This window comes from Vulpes lagopus, chromosome 7, assembly GCF_018345385.1.
Source record: "Vulpes lagopus strain Blue_001 chromosome 7, ASM1834538v1, whole genome shotgun sequence".
In the NCBI taxonomy this organism is placed as follows: Eukaryota; Metazoa; Chordata; class Mammalia; order Carnivora; family Canidae; genus Vulpes; species Vulpes lagopus.
Genome location: NC_054830.1, coordinates 4763321 through 4779250, shown reverse-complemented (window position 1 = coordinate 4779250; position 15930 = coordinate 4763321). Strand labels below are relative to the sequence as shown.

At 44.6% G+C, this 15930-nt stretch overlaps 1 protein-coding gene across 2 annotated transcripts in view; it reads right to left on the bottom strand.

Moving 5' to 3' along the window:
- The window catches only part of ADGRE1 (adhesion G protein-coupled receptor E1), a 60576-nt gene that overhangs the window by 21931 nt on the left and 22715 nt on the right, over nucleotides 1-15930 (bottom strand). For both annotated transcript variants that reach the window (XM_041760414.1, XM_041760415.1), the window contains 5 exons: nucleotides 12721-12858; nucleotides 8536-8682; nucleotides 5957-6112; nucleotides 5719-5838; nucleotides 1090-1227 (listed from right to left, as the gene is read on the bottom strand). In XM_041760414.1, coding sequence (XP_041616348.1) covers nucleotides 1090-1227; nucleotides 5719-5838; nucleotides 5957-6112; nucleotides 8536-8682; nucleotides 12721-12858 — 699 coding nt within the window. The remainder of the gene's footprint in view (nucleotides 1-1089; nucleotides 1228-5718; nucleotides 5839-5956; nucleotides 6113-8535; nucleotides 8683-12720; nucleotides 12859-15930) is intronic.

The following is a 15930-nucleotide window of genomic DNA, read 5'->3' as shown; positions in this document are numbered from 1 at the left end:
TATATTATATTATATTATATTGTATATATATTATATATTACATGACCGTGGAAATGAGCAAACCACAGCTACACACTGAAACATCAGGGACTCTGAGAAGCAGGATACCGAGTGAAAAGAGCAGGTCAGAAAAGACGATACAGAGCACAATGCCATTTTTATATTGCTCCAAAGCAAACACAATGTTTAGAGAAACATTCATGGGGGGGCATTTTTAAAGTAGGGGCATTATAAACAAAAAGTTTCAAGTAGTCCTCTCTGGGGAAGACAAAATGGAGATCTAATAATGGGGAAGGAACATGCAGGAAACACATGGCATTGATAATCTTCTAGTTCTCATGTTGGTAAGGGCCTCAGATGTACCCATTTTATAATGACACTTCATTGCCTCCATAGAAACTACCCCTATTTTTAATGTATCAAGGCATCCACAAATTTAAAAACTTAAACTTTTCACAGTTCTTCATTGTTCTCAACAAGAAAAATAAAAACCTCTAAAATTCTTCACATGGCTCACCAGTTCCTGCAGGAACTGACCTCTGCCCACATTCTCAGATACACCTAATGCCATTTCCCCTAGCCCTCTTTATGCCTTAGCCTCAGAGCCTTTGCATATGCCACAACCTGGCACACTGAGATCTCCACCCTTTGTCTGGATAATTCCTACTCTTCCTTCAAGCTTCATCTTAAATATCACTAGCCCAGAGTATATCAAATATCTCATTACTCACATTGAAGCACAGTGTAATTTTTGTGGAGTCACACTGATTGTGCTTACTAAATAATTATGTGTGTGCTCTCTGCTCCTTCCCTAGACTATAAACTACATGAAGGTGTATTTCATGTCCAATATATCCAGGATTAAATCCTCAGTTTCTAGTGCTGGGGCCTGATGACTAATTAATTAGTAGATGCCCCAAGAATAATTTATTCATTGATATAATTAATGAGGGAACAAATGCATTAGAAAAGAAAGAATTGTGGATGAGGTAAGGGTAAGAGGAAGATCCAGAGTTTGCAAAGATTGAGGATTTCACAACCAAACCAAGACACAGATTCCACTACTAAGGGACACAAGGAGATGCTTACTATTGCAGGTGAAGTTCAAGGAGCCTCCTGGATTAGGACGAAAGCCCTCAATGCAGCTACAGCTGTAGGAGCCCAGGGTATTGGTGCAGACAGAATTGGGGCCACATGGTGATGGATCTTGGGAACATTCATCAATATCTGCAAAGAACTTGAGAATATCAAACAACCCAGAAGAACCAAGAGATACGTCTTTCCAAGGATGTTCAGCAAACCCTCATTTCACCTCTACATTTGACTTCTTGGTCTGTGAAGCTTAGCTGTCCATTGCTTGGTATAAAGCCAAGAGAGCAGGTACAAAAGTAGCTCCCAGGGCTGTTGGTGCAAGTTGCATTGGAAAGGGCACATGTGGGAACACCTGGATGGCTCAGCAGTTGAGCATCTGCTTTTGGCTCAGGTCGTGAACCTGGGGTCCTGGGATCAAGTCCCACTCAGGCTTCCCCTAGGGAGCCTGCTTCTCCTTTGCCTGCCTCTCTCTCCATGTCTCTGTGTCTATCATGAACAAATAAATAAAGTCTTTTTAAAAAGGAAGGGCACAAGTGAAGGCACTCATCAATATCTGTAGGGTAGAGAATGGGCATGAGGCAGGTGGCTAGAAATCCTACAAAAGTCACATTTCCAAGGCATGGAGTTGTCCCTAAGACATGGTGTCCCAAGCAAGGTCATATCCCAGAAATCTCTGCATCTACACGGGGCCACGTGACTGGTTTTCACTTAGAGAAGGGGAGCAAGTACGACATTTGTCACTTCTGGACCAAGGTGGTACAAAGTAGATGTCCCTTCTGTCTCTTTTCTCACCACTGGCTGAACCAGCAATTCCAAAGTCATAAGTGATATAGGAACCAACAGATGTGAGGAAAATGGATCCCTTATCACCATGTGGAGAAAAGCTGCCCACTGGCCAGATATGTCTATATTGGATGGTAATGAGAGTCAGAAATTCTTTTATGTTAAGCTAATGATTCTCAACTGAGGGAGGCTTGCTCCCTGTACCCCTGCCAGGGGACATGGACAATATCTGGAGACATCTTTGGTTGTTTGACTGGGCCAGGGTTAGAGGGTGTACTACTGTGATCTAGTGGGTAGAAGCCACAGATACTGCCAAATATCCTATAGCGCCCAGGACAGCCCTCCACCACACAGAGCTATCTAGCGCAGAGGATCACTGGAGAAGGGAGGGAAAACTGAGTGAGAAGTCATTAGAGAGGGAGAAAAGCCATGGGAGACTCTTAACTCTGGGAAACAACCAGAGGGCTGCTGGATGGGAGGTGGGTGGCGGGATGGGGTAATTGGGTGATCGGCATTAAGGAGGGCACCTCGTATGATGAGCACTAGGTGTTATTATACACAAGTGACATGTGTTACACTACATCTGAAACAAAGAGTACTATATGTTGGCTAATTGAATTTGAATACAAAAAAGGAATTATCTAGCTCAAAATGTCAATAGTGGCAAAGTTGAGGAAATCTGGCAACTAATACTAGTTGATGCCAGGTCACCGTGATAATAAGGAGTTACCTCTCCCTCTGGGGGGTTCTGAGCCATAGAGGATATATGGAATAGAATTTCCTGGGGGAAAAAATCAGGAGGGAGGTAAAGGCCGAGCAGGCAGGAACAATTCTATTCTCCTAGGATGTAGGTAAAGACAGAGTTGAGGCCACAAAGAGTTGAGTTCCTGGCACGTTTGTCCACATCTAAGCAGAAAAGTGGTCTAAGTCAAAAGGATGAAGCATGCCAAGGCCTTGGCAGTGCACAGCCCCACCCTGCCTGGAGCCAGTGAGTCTCCTAGGATCTGCTCACATCCTCTTAAACATTGCTGAAAGGAAGTGCAAAAAGGCATGTCTGTCACCCACACAAATCTCCAGATGAGGCTCTCTAGAAGCTTGGAATAAAACCAAGCTCTTCATTAGAACACGGCAGACCTCAAGAGTCTGGTCCCACCTAAGCTCACCTAGCTCATCTTTCTCTTCTAATCCCTTAGTCATTCCTGATCCAGATTCATTGACTACCAGTAGGTTCATGAAGTCTCCTTCTCTGCTCCCTCAGGCCTGAACCCACTTGCCCCACTCTGTCCTTAATACATCTCAATTCCTTTCCAAGGAATCACTACATCATCAGTAATAATAATTGAGAGGCGTCTAACTGGAGGCATAGAGAGCATGGACAGGTTGGGCTCAAAGCTTGTCTCTGTGCCTGTTCATTGTGTGTTCCAGGGGGCCATGGACTCAGTTAGGTCTCCCCAAATTCATATGGTAAAGCCCTAACATTCAGTGGGAACACGGGCTCTTGTAAGATGATTAGATTAAGATGAGATCTGATAATAGGATTAGTGCCCTTAAAAGAAGAAAAGGGAAGTTTTCAGGCTTCTTAGGCCTGGGAAGAGGCTCAAGAACGAGACATCTCCCCAGACTGTCTTGAGTCAGAATCTGGGAATTTAAGGATTAAGTCCATGCTGGCCCTATGCAAGCCCCCATGCTGGGTTGCTGGACATTGCAGCCTCATTTGGAGGCTGAAATTGCATGATGGTTAGAGCCCAGGGTGTAAAGTCACACTCAGCACAGTGTAGATCATGACTCCCCTACTTCCTATCTATTTGACCATGGGAGAGTTGCTCCACCACAGAGCCTCCACCACAGAGACTCAATTTCCTCATCTGTAAAATGGGTATAAAATACACTGACGCCATCAGGTTGTTGGGAGGACAATGGGTACAAGAATGGAAAAGCTTAATGCTTTCTGGGATTTGGCCTCCAGGCCTCTGTACCTGCTGTTTCCTCCTCCTGGAACACCAATCACTAGAAATCCAATATTCACTCCACCATGCCCTTCACATCTTTTCTCAAATACCAGCTTCCCAGCATAGCCTTTCCTTACCACTCTATTAAAAAGTAGAAACTCACTTCCAGCTCTCTCTCCATATCCACCTTTCCTGCCTTATTTATCTTTATTTCCTTCAAGTATTCTTGGCACATAATATGTTCATGTATTTATGTTACCGTCTATCTACCCAACACTAAGTGATGAGCTCCAGGAGAACAAATAGCTTTTCCTCTGTTATTCACTGCTGTATCCACCATACCTAGATTAGTGTCTGGCATATACTAGGTGCTCAGGCATGAGACTAAATTCTGGCTCAACATACACACGCAGAGGGTGGCAAATAGCTCCAAAGCATAATGAGCATAGAAATAGCTATCCTCCTTGACTCTTTCCTGTACCTACACCATGGGATGCAGATGGTGCACTGAGATGTGACTTTGCCACTCCTCTTTTAAGATGCGGAGATTGCTTCCCCACATCTTGAATCTAGCTGGCCTATACTTGTACTGGCCAATAGAATGCAGCAAAAAATTATGTGGTGTCAGTTTGAAACTTAGACTTTTAGAGGCATATTTGCTTCTGCTCATACTTTGGGCACCTTGCTTCTTCCATATGAACAAGCACAATACTAGCCTAAGGAAGAATTAGAGAGAAAGTTGACAAGAGAGGGATTATCCCAGAAAACCCTAGTGACAAGGGAGGCAGCCCAGCTGAGTTGAACTAAGCTGACCCAAAGCTGCCCACGGACATATGAACAAGCCTATGAGAGACCCAAAGAACTGACCATCAGAGCCCAACCCAAACTTCCAATGCACAGAATAGAAAGCTAAACAGATGGTATTTTTCTAGCCACAGACCTTCGGTTGTTACTCAGCAGTATCTAACCACTATGAATGGATCAGAAAAATTAGAAAGGATTTCCAGTATTTCTCACTCCAAGCCAAGAGTATGTGATAAGGGCTTGGTCACTCCGTGCCTTGCTTGATGGAGTCACCCTCTCTACCAGTGAGCATGGATAACCTAGACTGCACCAACTTAGGAAGATGGAGCCCTTGTATCTTGTGTGAATATTCTGGCTGCAGTTTGGAGGATGGATTCAAGGAAACAAGACTGGAGGAAGGAAAAGCCCAGTGAGGAAGTGGCTAAAATAATAGTTGACCCCAAACCAGGATGGGGAAGATGGAGGGAGTTAAGACATATTTAGCAGGTAAATTCCCTAAGATATGATGACTGCTAAATATGGAGGGGTGTGGGGGTTTGGCGAGCCGAAGGTAACTGTCAGGTCTTGAGACCAATACTTCTTAGGAAAAAATTCTGAAATTTGAGTCTGAACACCTCCTAGGACAGAGATTCTCTACCTCAGAACTACTGGCATCTGGGACCAGATTATTTTTGGGTGTAGAAAAGCTGTTCCATGCATTGCAGAGTATTTAGCAGCATCTCTGGCCTCTCCTCACTAGATCACAGTAGCACCCATAATGCCTTTGAACAATACCAGTTGTGGCACTCAAAAAATGCCTCCAAGCATTGCCAGAATCACCTGAAAGGGTATCACTGCAGGGACAGATCCCTATATTACTCACAAGTACTGCCAGACCCACTGCTTGTCTCAAGGTAGGCCTCAGCAAGACTTCAAATCCTGGCTCTTCTAGTGAACAGCTGTGTGTCCTTGGGGAAGTCACTTCAATACTCTGAGCCTTAATTTCCTCATCCCCAAACTGAAGATCATAATCCCTACCTCACATGATCATCAAGTGAGGTGGTTCTTAATGGATTAAGCAGGTAAATAAAGAAAAGCAGGTCCTCCATACCTTCACAGATTGAGTTGTGAGCGATGAATCCAACCTGGCATCTGCACTTGTAGCTTCCCAAGGTGTTGATACACTCAGCATGCTCTTGGCAGACCCCACGGGAGAGGCATTCATTGATGTCTGAGGAGCAGTGGAGGAGAGTGAGCAGACCCAAGATGGTGTGTCTAAGGTGAGAGGCACACGTACCCAGCTCAAGAGAGGTCACTGTCCCCCAGAGACCCATGCCTGAGAGCATTACCTGTGCAGATGAAACGACCTGGATTTCCCAGGATCCAGTCATTTCCAGTGGGAGAAGAGAAACCAGGCCAACAGCTGCACTTGTACCTCCCCAGAAGGTTTCTGCAGACTGAGTTGGGACCACATGGTGGGGGGCTTTGAGAACACTCATCTATATCTGGATCCAGAAAGAGGTGGAGTTACAAAATTGCCTTATCTTGTGTAGCACATTGTTTTTCAAGATGGCAGAAATGATGTCTGCCATGCTGTATGCCCTTCATTCTATGTGTATTTGTAGTCTATCCAGCAAACAATGGGGTCTGAATTCACCCCCCTTGTATCTGAGCATGATGGGACTATGAGGGTGGTGACACTAAGTCATAAAGATACCATGCACTTCCTCCTTGTTCTCTCGGAACTTGGCCACCATACTGTGAGGAAGCCCAACCAGCCATGAAAAAACACTTATGAGAAGAAGAACCAGAGCTTCAATCCTCAGCCCTGGTGGGGCAGACAGCCCAAGACTAGCACCAGCTGAGCAGCCATGTGAGTGTGCTCTCTTTCAAGTGGATCCTCCAGCCCCCACTTGAGCCAACTCAACTGACACTGCATGGAACAGAGACAAGCCATGTCACCAAACTCAACCAAAATGACAGATACATCCATGAGCAAAATAAATGATTGCCCTTGTTTGGGTGACTAAGTTGGCAGGAGTTCAGCTACTCAGCAGTAGATAAAAAAGAAGTAGCTTAAAAAGAACTTAAAAAGCCCATAGAGCAATTTACTCAGCGGAGGGCCCATAAAATTGTGCAGTTGTGGTACAGTGGGGTGGTCCAGCCCCAAGTCTCCTTCAGCCCTGCTCTGCCAAGTCATCCTAAACCCTTGCAACATCCATGGCATGCAAATACAGCTTCAAGGTGAGTTTCTTATAGCCTCTCCCAGAAAACTGGGCCTCTCCTACACAGAAATCTGGAGCTGCCACTGTACATCAGGATCAAACCTCAGGAATATTCATTCCACCTTTCTGTGAAGTAGTAAAACATTAGGAACCAGCGATAAAGGCTGATTAAATCTGGGGTTGACATAAAGAATAAGGAATGTGTTCCTTCGTTCCACAGATATCACCTGACTACTCACTAGATATCAGGCACCACACAGGATAAGGTGGATGAAATCCTTGCTGTGGGATCCATACTTTGCTAGATGGGGAATGTTGATTTGAATCCACAGTTTGAAACAAAGGCCCATCAGGACTACTGAAGCTTACTGAATAACCCATAAATTGTAACCCCCAAATAAAGAGGGTTTGGGGGCTCACAGGGAACTACAACAATAGAAACCAATTATCTTCTTCAGAGCCCCGAAAACTAGCTTGTGAGGCAAATCCAGTCCACTGCCTGTTTGTATAAATAGTTTTATTGGGACAAAGCCACATCATTCATTTATTGGGACAAAGCCATATCATATATGGCTGCTTTCCCACTACAACTGGGGTATTAAAGTTTCTGAGACAGATCCTATGGCTTGCAATCTCCACAATATTTACTATTTGGTCCCTGGCATAAAAAACCTGGCTGACCGCTGGTCTTATTCAGAGGTGACAGTCAGATATTGACTGTTGAGGGGAGAATCAAGATCTAAAAGGAAGAAATGCAGACAAAGAACTTCAATCTTTCTAGGGACTATCTCAATTCATATGACTTATGTTAGTGATACTTCCTGTATATGCACGTAGCATACGTGACTGCATTTAATTTTCCCAAAATCCTTTGACATAGTTATTATTCTATAGTCACTCTACAGATGGGAACATTGAGGCTTAGAGAGGGTAAATACCTTCCCCCAACAGCTTACAACTAGATGACATGATTCAGAGATTGCTGTTAGATTCTGCAGGATGTGGGTTTGGAGGCCAGTTCAACCAACATGACCATGAATGCATCATTTTGGGGCTCCAAGCAGTTTCCTCATCTGTACACCGGAGATTATCATGATGCCTGCACTCAGTTTCATGTAAAAATACACAGAGAGAGACACCTGGGTGGCTCTGCGAGTGAGCGCCTTGCTTTGGCCCAGGGGGAGAACCTGGATGACCTGGATCTAGTCCCACATCGGGCTCCCAGCATGGAGCCTGCTTCTCCCTCTATGTCTATGCCTCTCTCTCTCTCTCTCTGTGTGTGTGTGTGTGTGTGTGTGTGCGTGTGTGTGTCATGAATAAATAAATGAAATCTTCAAAAAAAATGCACAGAGAGCCCTCCACAGGGGACCAGGTACTCAGTGAATGTTAGAAATTTTTGCTTTCTGCATGGAGAGGCAATGAAAAGGAGTTCTCCCAAAATGAAAGCAGCCGCTAACTGCATATAAACAAATAGCATGGTTTTTACTTTTATTTCCATCCTAACGCCAGCTCCGAATCATTGGAAGTTTTAGAGCAGGAATTGTTCTCATTATAGAAAAAGAAAGGAAAAAATGGTCAGGGAAGGAGAGAGGGAGTAAATAATGTTTGGGGGAAAAGAAAGAGTACCTACATCCACTACCCCACCAGCTTCTACCCGATTTTCCTACAAAATGCTGGAGGGTTTCAAGGTTGCATGTACTCACCTATGCATGTCACTCCTGGGCCCTTAAATTGCTTCACTCCATTGCTGGGTAGAAAACCTCGTTTGCAAGTGCAGTAGTAACTATCCGAAGTGTCAGTGCATTTTGCATAAGCTGGGCACGTGGTGGTATCTGCACACTCATTCACATCTGGGCAGCACAGAAGGAAGAAGTCAGGTTAGAGCCTCAGGATGGGTTTCCAGAGGAGCATGAGAGAGTAAAGGGGACTGTTGTAGGCTGAACTATCTCTGGAAGACCTAAGCCTTTGTCCCTGGGAATGTAACCTTATTTGGAAATAGAGTCTTTGTAGATATAATTAAGACCTCCATGAGGATGTGTGGGAGGCCCCTTAGTGTGATAAGAGATGTAGAATGTCCCTTAATCTGATATGATGATGATTTTTAAGAAAGGGAAAAGAGGCACATGGACAGCTCAAGGACAACAGCACCTGGTGACAGAGGCAGAGACTAGAGTCATGTGGCTACAAACCAAGGAACACCAAGGATTTCTGGCCACACCAGGACAAACTCTCCCAAGAGGCTTCAGAGAAAGCATGGCCCTGCAGACACCTTAATTTCAGATTTCTGGGCCCCAGAACGGCGAGGGAATAGAATTCCCCTTGTTTTAAGCCCTCTGTTTGGTGGCAACTGGTTATAGCAGCTCTGAGATACTGCTCAATGCTGTCAGGGACCTTGGAGACTCTACACCCCTGCTGCTCCAAGAGTACTTCATGGGCCAGGAGCACCAGCACTGCCTGGGAGTTGGTGGCAATGCAACCTGTCAGGCCCCTCCCCAGAACTGATGAATCAGAATCTGCATTTTTACAAGGCCCTGGGTGATCTGTGTGCACAGGAAAGTTGAAATGCAGTGACGTGGACACCTGCTACTCCAAAGGGGGTCCTCAGACCAACAGCATCTGCCTCCCCTGGATCCCAGGTCTGGAAAAAGCAAATGCTGACTCTGCTGGTCAAGAAAGAGGCCTGAGATTCTGTGTTTCTCACAAGTCCCTGAATGAATCTGATGCTGCTGGTCCATGGACCACGCCAGGGGCATGAGACCTCTAGATAGAAGAGTCTGAGACTCAAAATTTCAGCCTTTGAAGCACAGAAGACCCAGGTTCAAAACAAAAACAAAACAAAAACCTCTAGCAGCAAACCATCAAGCAGATAACAGCAGTTCTTCCCCAGACCCACATCCCCTACTTCCTTGTAGTAACATGACTTCCAGTTAAAGACTGCATTCTCTGTGCATCCTGCAGCTAGGTGTGGCCCGGTGGCTAAGTTCAGCCCAATGGGCATGCACAAAAGTGATATGCACACTGTTTGGCCATGCTCTTAATGAGAATAAATATCTTCTCTACTTCCCCTATCCTCTTCCCCCTTGGCTGAAACATGAACAGAGGAGACTGATCTATCCTTCACCATGAGAATAATGGCTTGGAAAACCGCATACTGAGGGATCGAGAGGCAACAAGTGGAAGGCACCTGGGAGCTGGGATGATCTGGGCAGCCCTGTCACCCTGTTCCATCTACAGTTTGGAGATTTATGAAAAGAATCAATGCCCAGAAGTCAGTGGCATTTCTATACACTAACAATGAGACTGAAGAAAGAGAAATTAAGGAGTCAATCCCATTTACAATTGCACCCAAAAGCATAAGATACCTAGGAATAAACCTAACCAAAGAGGTAAAGGATCTATACCCTAAAAACTACGTAATGCTTCAGAAAGAAATTGAGGAAGATACAAAGAGATGGAAAAATATTCCACGCTCATGGATTGGCAAAATTAATATTGTGAAAATGTCCATGTTACCCAGGGAAATTTACACATGTAATGCAATCCCTATCAAAATACCATGGACTTTCTTCAGAGAGTTAGAACAAATTATTTTAAGATTTGTGTGGAATCAGAAAAGACCCCGAATAGCCAGGGGAATTTTAAAAAAGAAAACCATAGCTGGGGGCATCACTATGCCAGATTTCAGGTTGTACCACAAAGCTGTGGTCATCAAGACAGTGTGGTACTGGCACAAACACAGACACATAGATCAATGGAACAGAATAGAGAACCCAGAAGTGGACCCTCAACTTTATGGTCAACTAATATTCGATAAAGGAGGAAAGACTATCCACTGGAAGAAAGACAGTCTCTTCAATAAATGGTGCTGGGAAAATTGGACATCCACATGCAGAAGAATGAAACTAGAGCACTCTCTTACACCATACACAAAGATAAACTCAAAATGGATGAAAGATCTAAATGTGACACAAGATTCCATCAAAATCCTAGAGGAGAACACAGGCAACACCCTTTTTGAACTCGGCCACAGTAACTTCTTGCAAGATACATCCACAAAGGCAAAAGAAACAAAAGCAAAAATGAACTATTGGGACTTCATCAAGATAAGAAGCTTTTGCACAGCAAAGGATACAGTCAACAAAACTAAAAGGCAACCTACAGAATGGGAGAAGATATTTGCAAATGACTGATCAGATAAAGGGCTAGTTTCCAAGATCCATAAAGAACTTATTAAACTCAACACCAAAGAAACAAACAATCCAATCATGAAATGGGCAAAAGACATGAAGAGAAATCTCACAGAGGAAGACATGGACATGGCCAACATGCACATGAGAAAATGCTCTGCATCACTTGCCATCAGGGAAATACAAATCAAAACCACAATGAGATCCCACCTAACACCAATGAGAATGGGGAAAATTAACAAGGCAGGAAACCACAAATGTTGGAGAGGATGCAGAGAAAGGGGAACCCTCCTGCACTGTTGGTGGGAATGTGAACTGGTGCAGCCACTCTGGAAAACTGTGTGGAGGTTCCTCAAAGAATTAAAAATAGACCTGCCCTACGACCCAGCAATTGCACTACTGGGGATTTACTCCAAAGATACAGATGCAATGAAACGCCGGGACACCTGCACCCCAATGTTTATAACAGCAATGTCCACAATAGCCAAACTGTGGAAGGAGCCTCGGTGTCCATCGAAAGATGAATGGATAAAGAAGCTGTGGTCTATGTATACAATGGAATATTACTCAGCCATTAGAAACGACAAATACCCACCATTTGCTTCAACGTGGATGGAACTGGAGGGTATTATGCTGAGTGAAGTAAGTCAATCGGAGAAGGACAAACATTATATGGTCTCATTCATTTGGGGAACATAACTAATAGTGAAAGGGAATAAAGGGGAAGGGAGAAGAAATGTGTGGGAAATATCAGAAAGGGAGACAGAACATGAAGACTAACTCTGGGAAACAAACTAGGGGTGGTGGAAGGGGAGGAGGGTGGGGGGTGGGGGTGAATGGGTGACGGGCACTGAGGGGGGCACTTGATGAGATGAGCACTGGGTGTTATTCTGTATGTTGGCAAATTGAACACCAATAAAAATAAGTTTATAAAAAAATCTGCAAATACAGAGAAATGAGCACAGGAAAAAAAAAAGGATGTCCTTCTAAGAGCTAAATTTCTAAGTTGTTGTTTGATTTCTGTGGAAACCGTCCAAACAACATCCTAGCCAGTCCAGCTCTGGGACAAGTGATTGCAACACCCTGGACCTCAGTTTGCCTGTTTAGTCCTCACCCTCACACCCAGTGGGTCCACAGGCCCTGTTGGTTCTCTGTCCAAAGAGCATTTGGCATCTACCTGCTTTTCTCTATCACCAGGGCTATGCTTGGTACAGATCCTCCTCTGGATTCTGCATCCCTAAATCCTCCATTGTCCACTGCAATCTCTTCTCCACATAGTAGCCACCTCTGAACACGTATTTGATCATCTACCCCTACCACTGCCTGTTGCACTCAGAATTCAAATCCAAATCACTTAACAGGACCCACAAAGCCCCAGGGACCAGACCCAACCACATCTTTAAGCCTCGTTTCCTATTACTCTCAATGTCCAGGACTTCCCACTGCAGGGCCTTTGCTCGTGTTCTTCCCTTTGCCTCTGCTCATCTGGCCAGCTCCTATTCACTCCTCAGGTCTTGCCTTAGTATCTTTCCCCAAAAAACAGCCTCCCCTGACACCTCGAAATCTACATGCGCTCCTTCTTTATGACAGTTATCTTAAATATAGTTGCTTTTTTGTATCCTTAGCTTCTTAATGATCATTTTCCCCACCACACCAAACCCAGATTGATTCCATTGTGAAGGGACACAAGGAGATGCTTACTTTGGCAGGTGAAGTTTGAGGAGCCTCCTGGATTGGGACGAAAGCCCTTATTGCATCTACAGCTGTAGGAGCCCAGGGTATTGGTGCAGACAGAATTGGGGCCACATGGTGATGGATCTTGGGAGCATTCATCAATATCTGCAAAGAACTTGAGAATATCAAACAACCCAGAAGAACCAAGAGATACGTCTTTCCAAGGATGTTCAGCAAACCCTCATTTCACCTCTACATTTGACTTCTTGGTCTGTGAAGCTTAGCTGTCCATTGCTTGGTATAAAGCCAAGAGAGCAGGTACAAAAGTAGCTCCCAGGGCTGTTGGTGCAAGTTGCATTGGAAAGGGCACATGTGGGAACACCTGGATGGCTCAGCAGTTGAGCATCTGCTTTTGGCTCAGGTCGTGAACCTGGGGTCCTGGGATCAAGTCCCACTCAGGCTTCCCCTAGGGAGCCTGCTTCTCCTTTGCCTGCCTCTCTCTCCATGTCTCTGTGTCTATCATGAACGAATAAATAAAATCTTTTTAAAAGGGAAGGGCACAAGTGAAAGCACTCATCAATATCTGTAGGGTAGAGAATGGGCATGAGGCAGGTGGCTAGCAATCCTACAAAAGTCAAAAGTCAATCCTACAAAAGTCACATTTCCAAGGCATGGAGTTGTCCCTAAGACATGGTGTCCCAGCAGTGTATGTTCTCATTCATTTGGGGAGTATAAATAATAGTGAAAGGGAATATAAAGGAAGGGAGAAGAAATGTTGGGAAATATCAGGAAGGGAGACAGAACATAAAGACTCCTAACTCGGGGAAACGAACTAGGGGTGGTGGAAGGGGGGAGGAGGGTGGGTGTTGGAGGGGAATGGGTGACGGGCACTGAGGTGGACACTTGACGGGATGAGCACTGGGTGTTTTTCTGTATGTTGGTAAATTGAACACCAATAAAAATTAATTAAAAAAAAAAAGACATGGTGTCCCAAGCAAGGTCATTTCCCAGAAATCTCTGCAACTACATGGGGCCACATGACTGGTTTTCACTTAGAGAAGGGGAGCAAGTACGAAATTTGTCACTTCTGGACCAAGGTGGTACAAAGTGGGTGTCCCTTCTGTCTCTCTTCCCACCACTGGCTGAACCAGCAATTCCAAAGTCATAAGTGATATAGGAACCAACAGATGTGAGGAAAATGGATCCCTTATCACCATGTGGAGAAAAGCTGCCCACTGGCCAGATATGTCTATATTGGATGGTAATGAGAGTCAGAATTCTTTTATGTTAAGCTAATGATTCTCAACTGAGGGAGGCTTGCCCCATGTACCCCTGCCAAGGGGCATGGACAATATCTGTAGACTTCTTTGGTTGTTTGACTGGGCCAGGGTTAGAGGGTGTACTACTGTGATCTAGTGGGTAGAAGCCACAGATACTGCCAAATATCCTATAGCACACAGGACAGCCCTCCACCACACAGAGCTATCTAGTGCAGAGGATCACTGGGGAAGGGAGGGAAAACTGAGTGAGAAGTCATCAGAGAGGGAGAAAAGCCATGGGAGACTCTTAACTCTGGGAAACAACCGGAGGGCTGCTGGATGGGAGGTGGGTGGCGGGATGCGGTAATTGGGTGATCGGCATTAAGGAGGGCACCTCATGTGATGAGCACTAGGTGTTATTATACACAACAAGTGACATATGTAACACTACATCTGAAACTAAGATGTACTATATGTTGGCTAATTGAATTTGAATATAAAAAAGGAATTATTAAAAAAAAAGGAATTATTGGGGATCCCTGGGTGGCTCAGTGTTTGGTGCCTGCCTTGGCCCAGGGCACGATCCTGGAATCCCGGGATCGAGTCCTGCGTCAGGCTTCCGGTGTGGAGCTTGCTTCTCCTTCTGCCTGTGTCTCTGCCTCTCTCTCTCTCTCTCTCTCTCTCTCTCTGTCTATCATGAATAAATAAATAAAATCTTTTTTTAAAAAGGAATTATCTAGCTCAAAATGTCAATAGCAGCAAAGTTGAGGAAACCTGGTGTATTAATGCAAGTTGATGCCAGGTCACAGTGACAATAAGGAGTTACTTCTCCCTCTGGGGGGTTCTGAGCCATAGAGGATATATGTAATAGAATGTCTGGGGGAAAAAATCAGGAGTGAAGTAAGAGCAAAAATTTTCATATTCCTATTCACAAAACAGGAGGATAAAACCGGCAAAATCCACTAACGGCTTGTGCAATATGCACTGGGCTTTACCATGGAGGGTTGGGAGAATTCCTTATGATATGAGTATAGACTAATTTGGAGATCTCAAAGGACATAAGAATGATCCACAGTTAAGGTACAGGGAAGGGGTTTTCCTCCTGGTATCGCAGAAAACATCTCTAACCAAAGAGTGCCTGTCCTTTAATAGTGAGCTCTCCACTTACAGACTCATTTAAACATCCAGGAGGTGAACTCTCATCAGAAATAGTACAAATGGGAAATGCCTGGGTGGCTCAGTCAGTTAAGCACCTGCCTTCAGCTCAGGTCATGATCCCAGGGTTTGGAATAAAGCACCTGCTTCTTCCTCTCTCCCTCTGCCCCTCCCCCAAGCTCATGTCCTCTCTCTCTTTCTCTCTCTCTCTCAAATAAATAAAATATTCTTTTAAAAAAAGAAATAGAAAAAAAAAGAAATAGCACAAATGGAGTTTATATTTTGCATATGGAGCTGGACTAGGTGCATGGTTTTCCAAACTGTATTGACTGAGAAAACCTCCCTTCATGCAAAGTGAAACTTGTTGAGTAGGTAAAACAAATAAAAGCGGTGATAATTGGACAGGAATGGGGTCCTGAAAAAATGTCTATGAGCCCAGAGTGCTCTATTAATTTATATAAGGTCCCTTTCAAATGTGCCTCTCTATTGTCCTGCCTCTAACAATGTCAGCAGCTGGTGAAAATAATGAGTGAAAAGAAATAGAACATTTTTTAATGAAAAGAAGCATGCATTTCCCCTGGGGGTCAAAGAACATAAGACATGTTCTGCAGTAGAGTAGATCCTCCAAAGACGGCCACCATCAATTCCTCCACTTCCTGTGTGCCCTTCTTGCTTCCCCAGTCAGATAGTGAGTTAATTCCCCCTTCCTTGGCATCTACGCTAGCCCCACGATTGTGACCAGGAGAATGAGGCAGAGGTAATGTTCTGTGACTTGTAAGCACAAGTCTTATAAGAACCCAGAGTTTCTGCTTTCTTCCCCTTG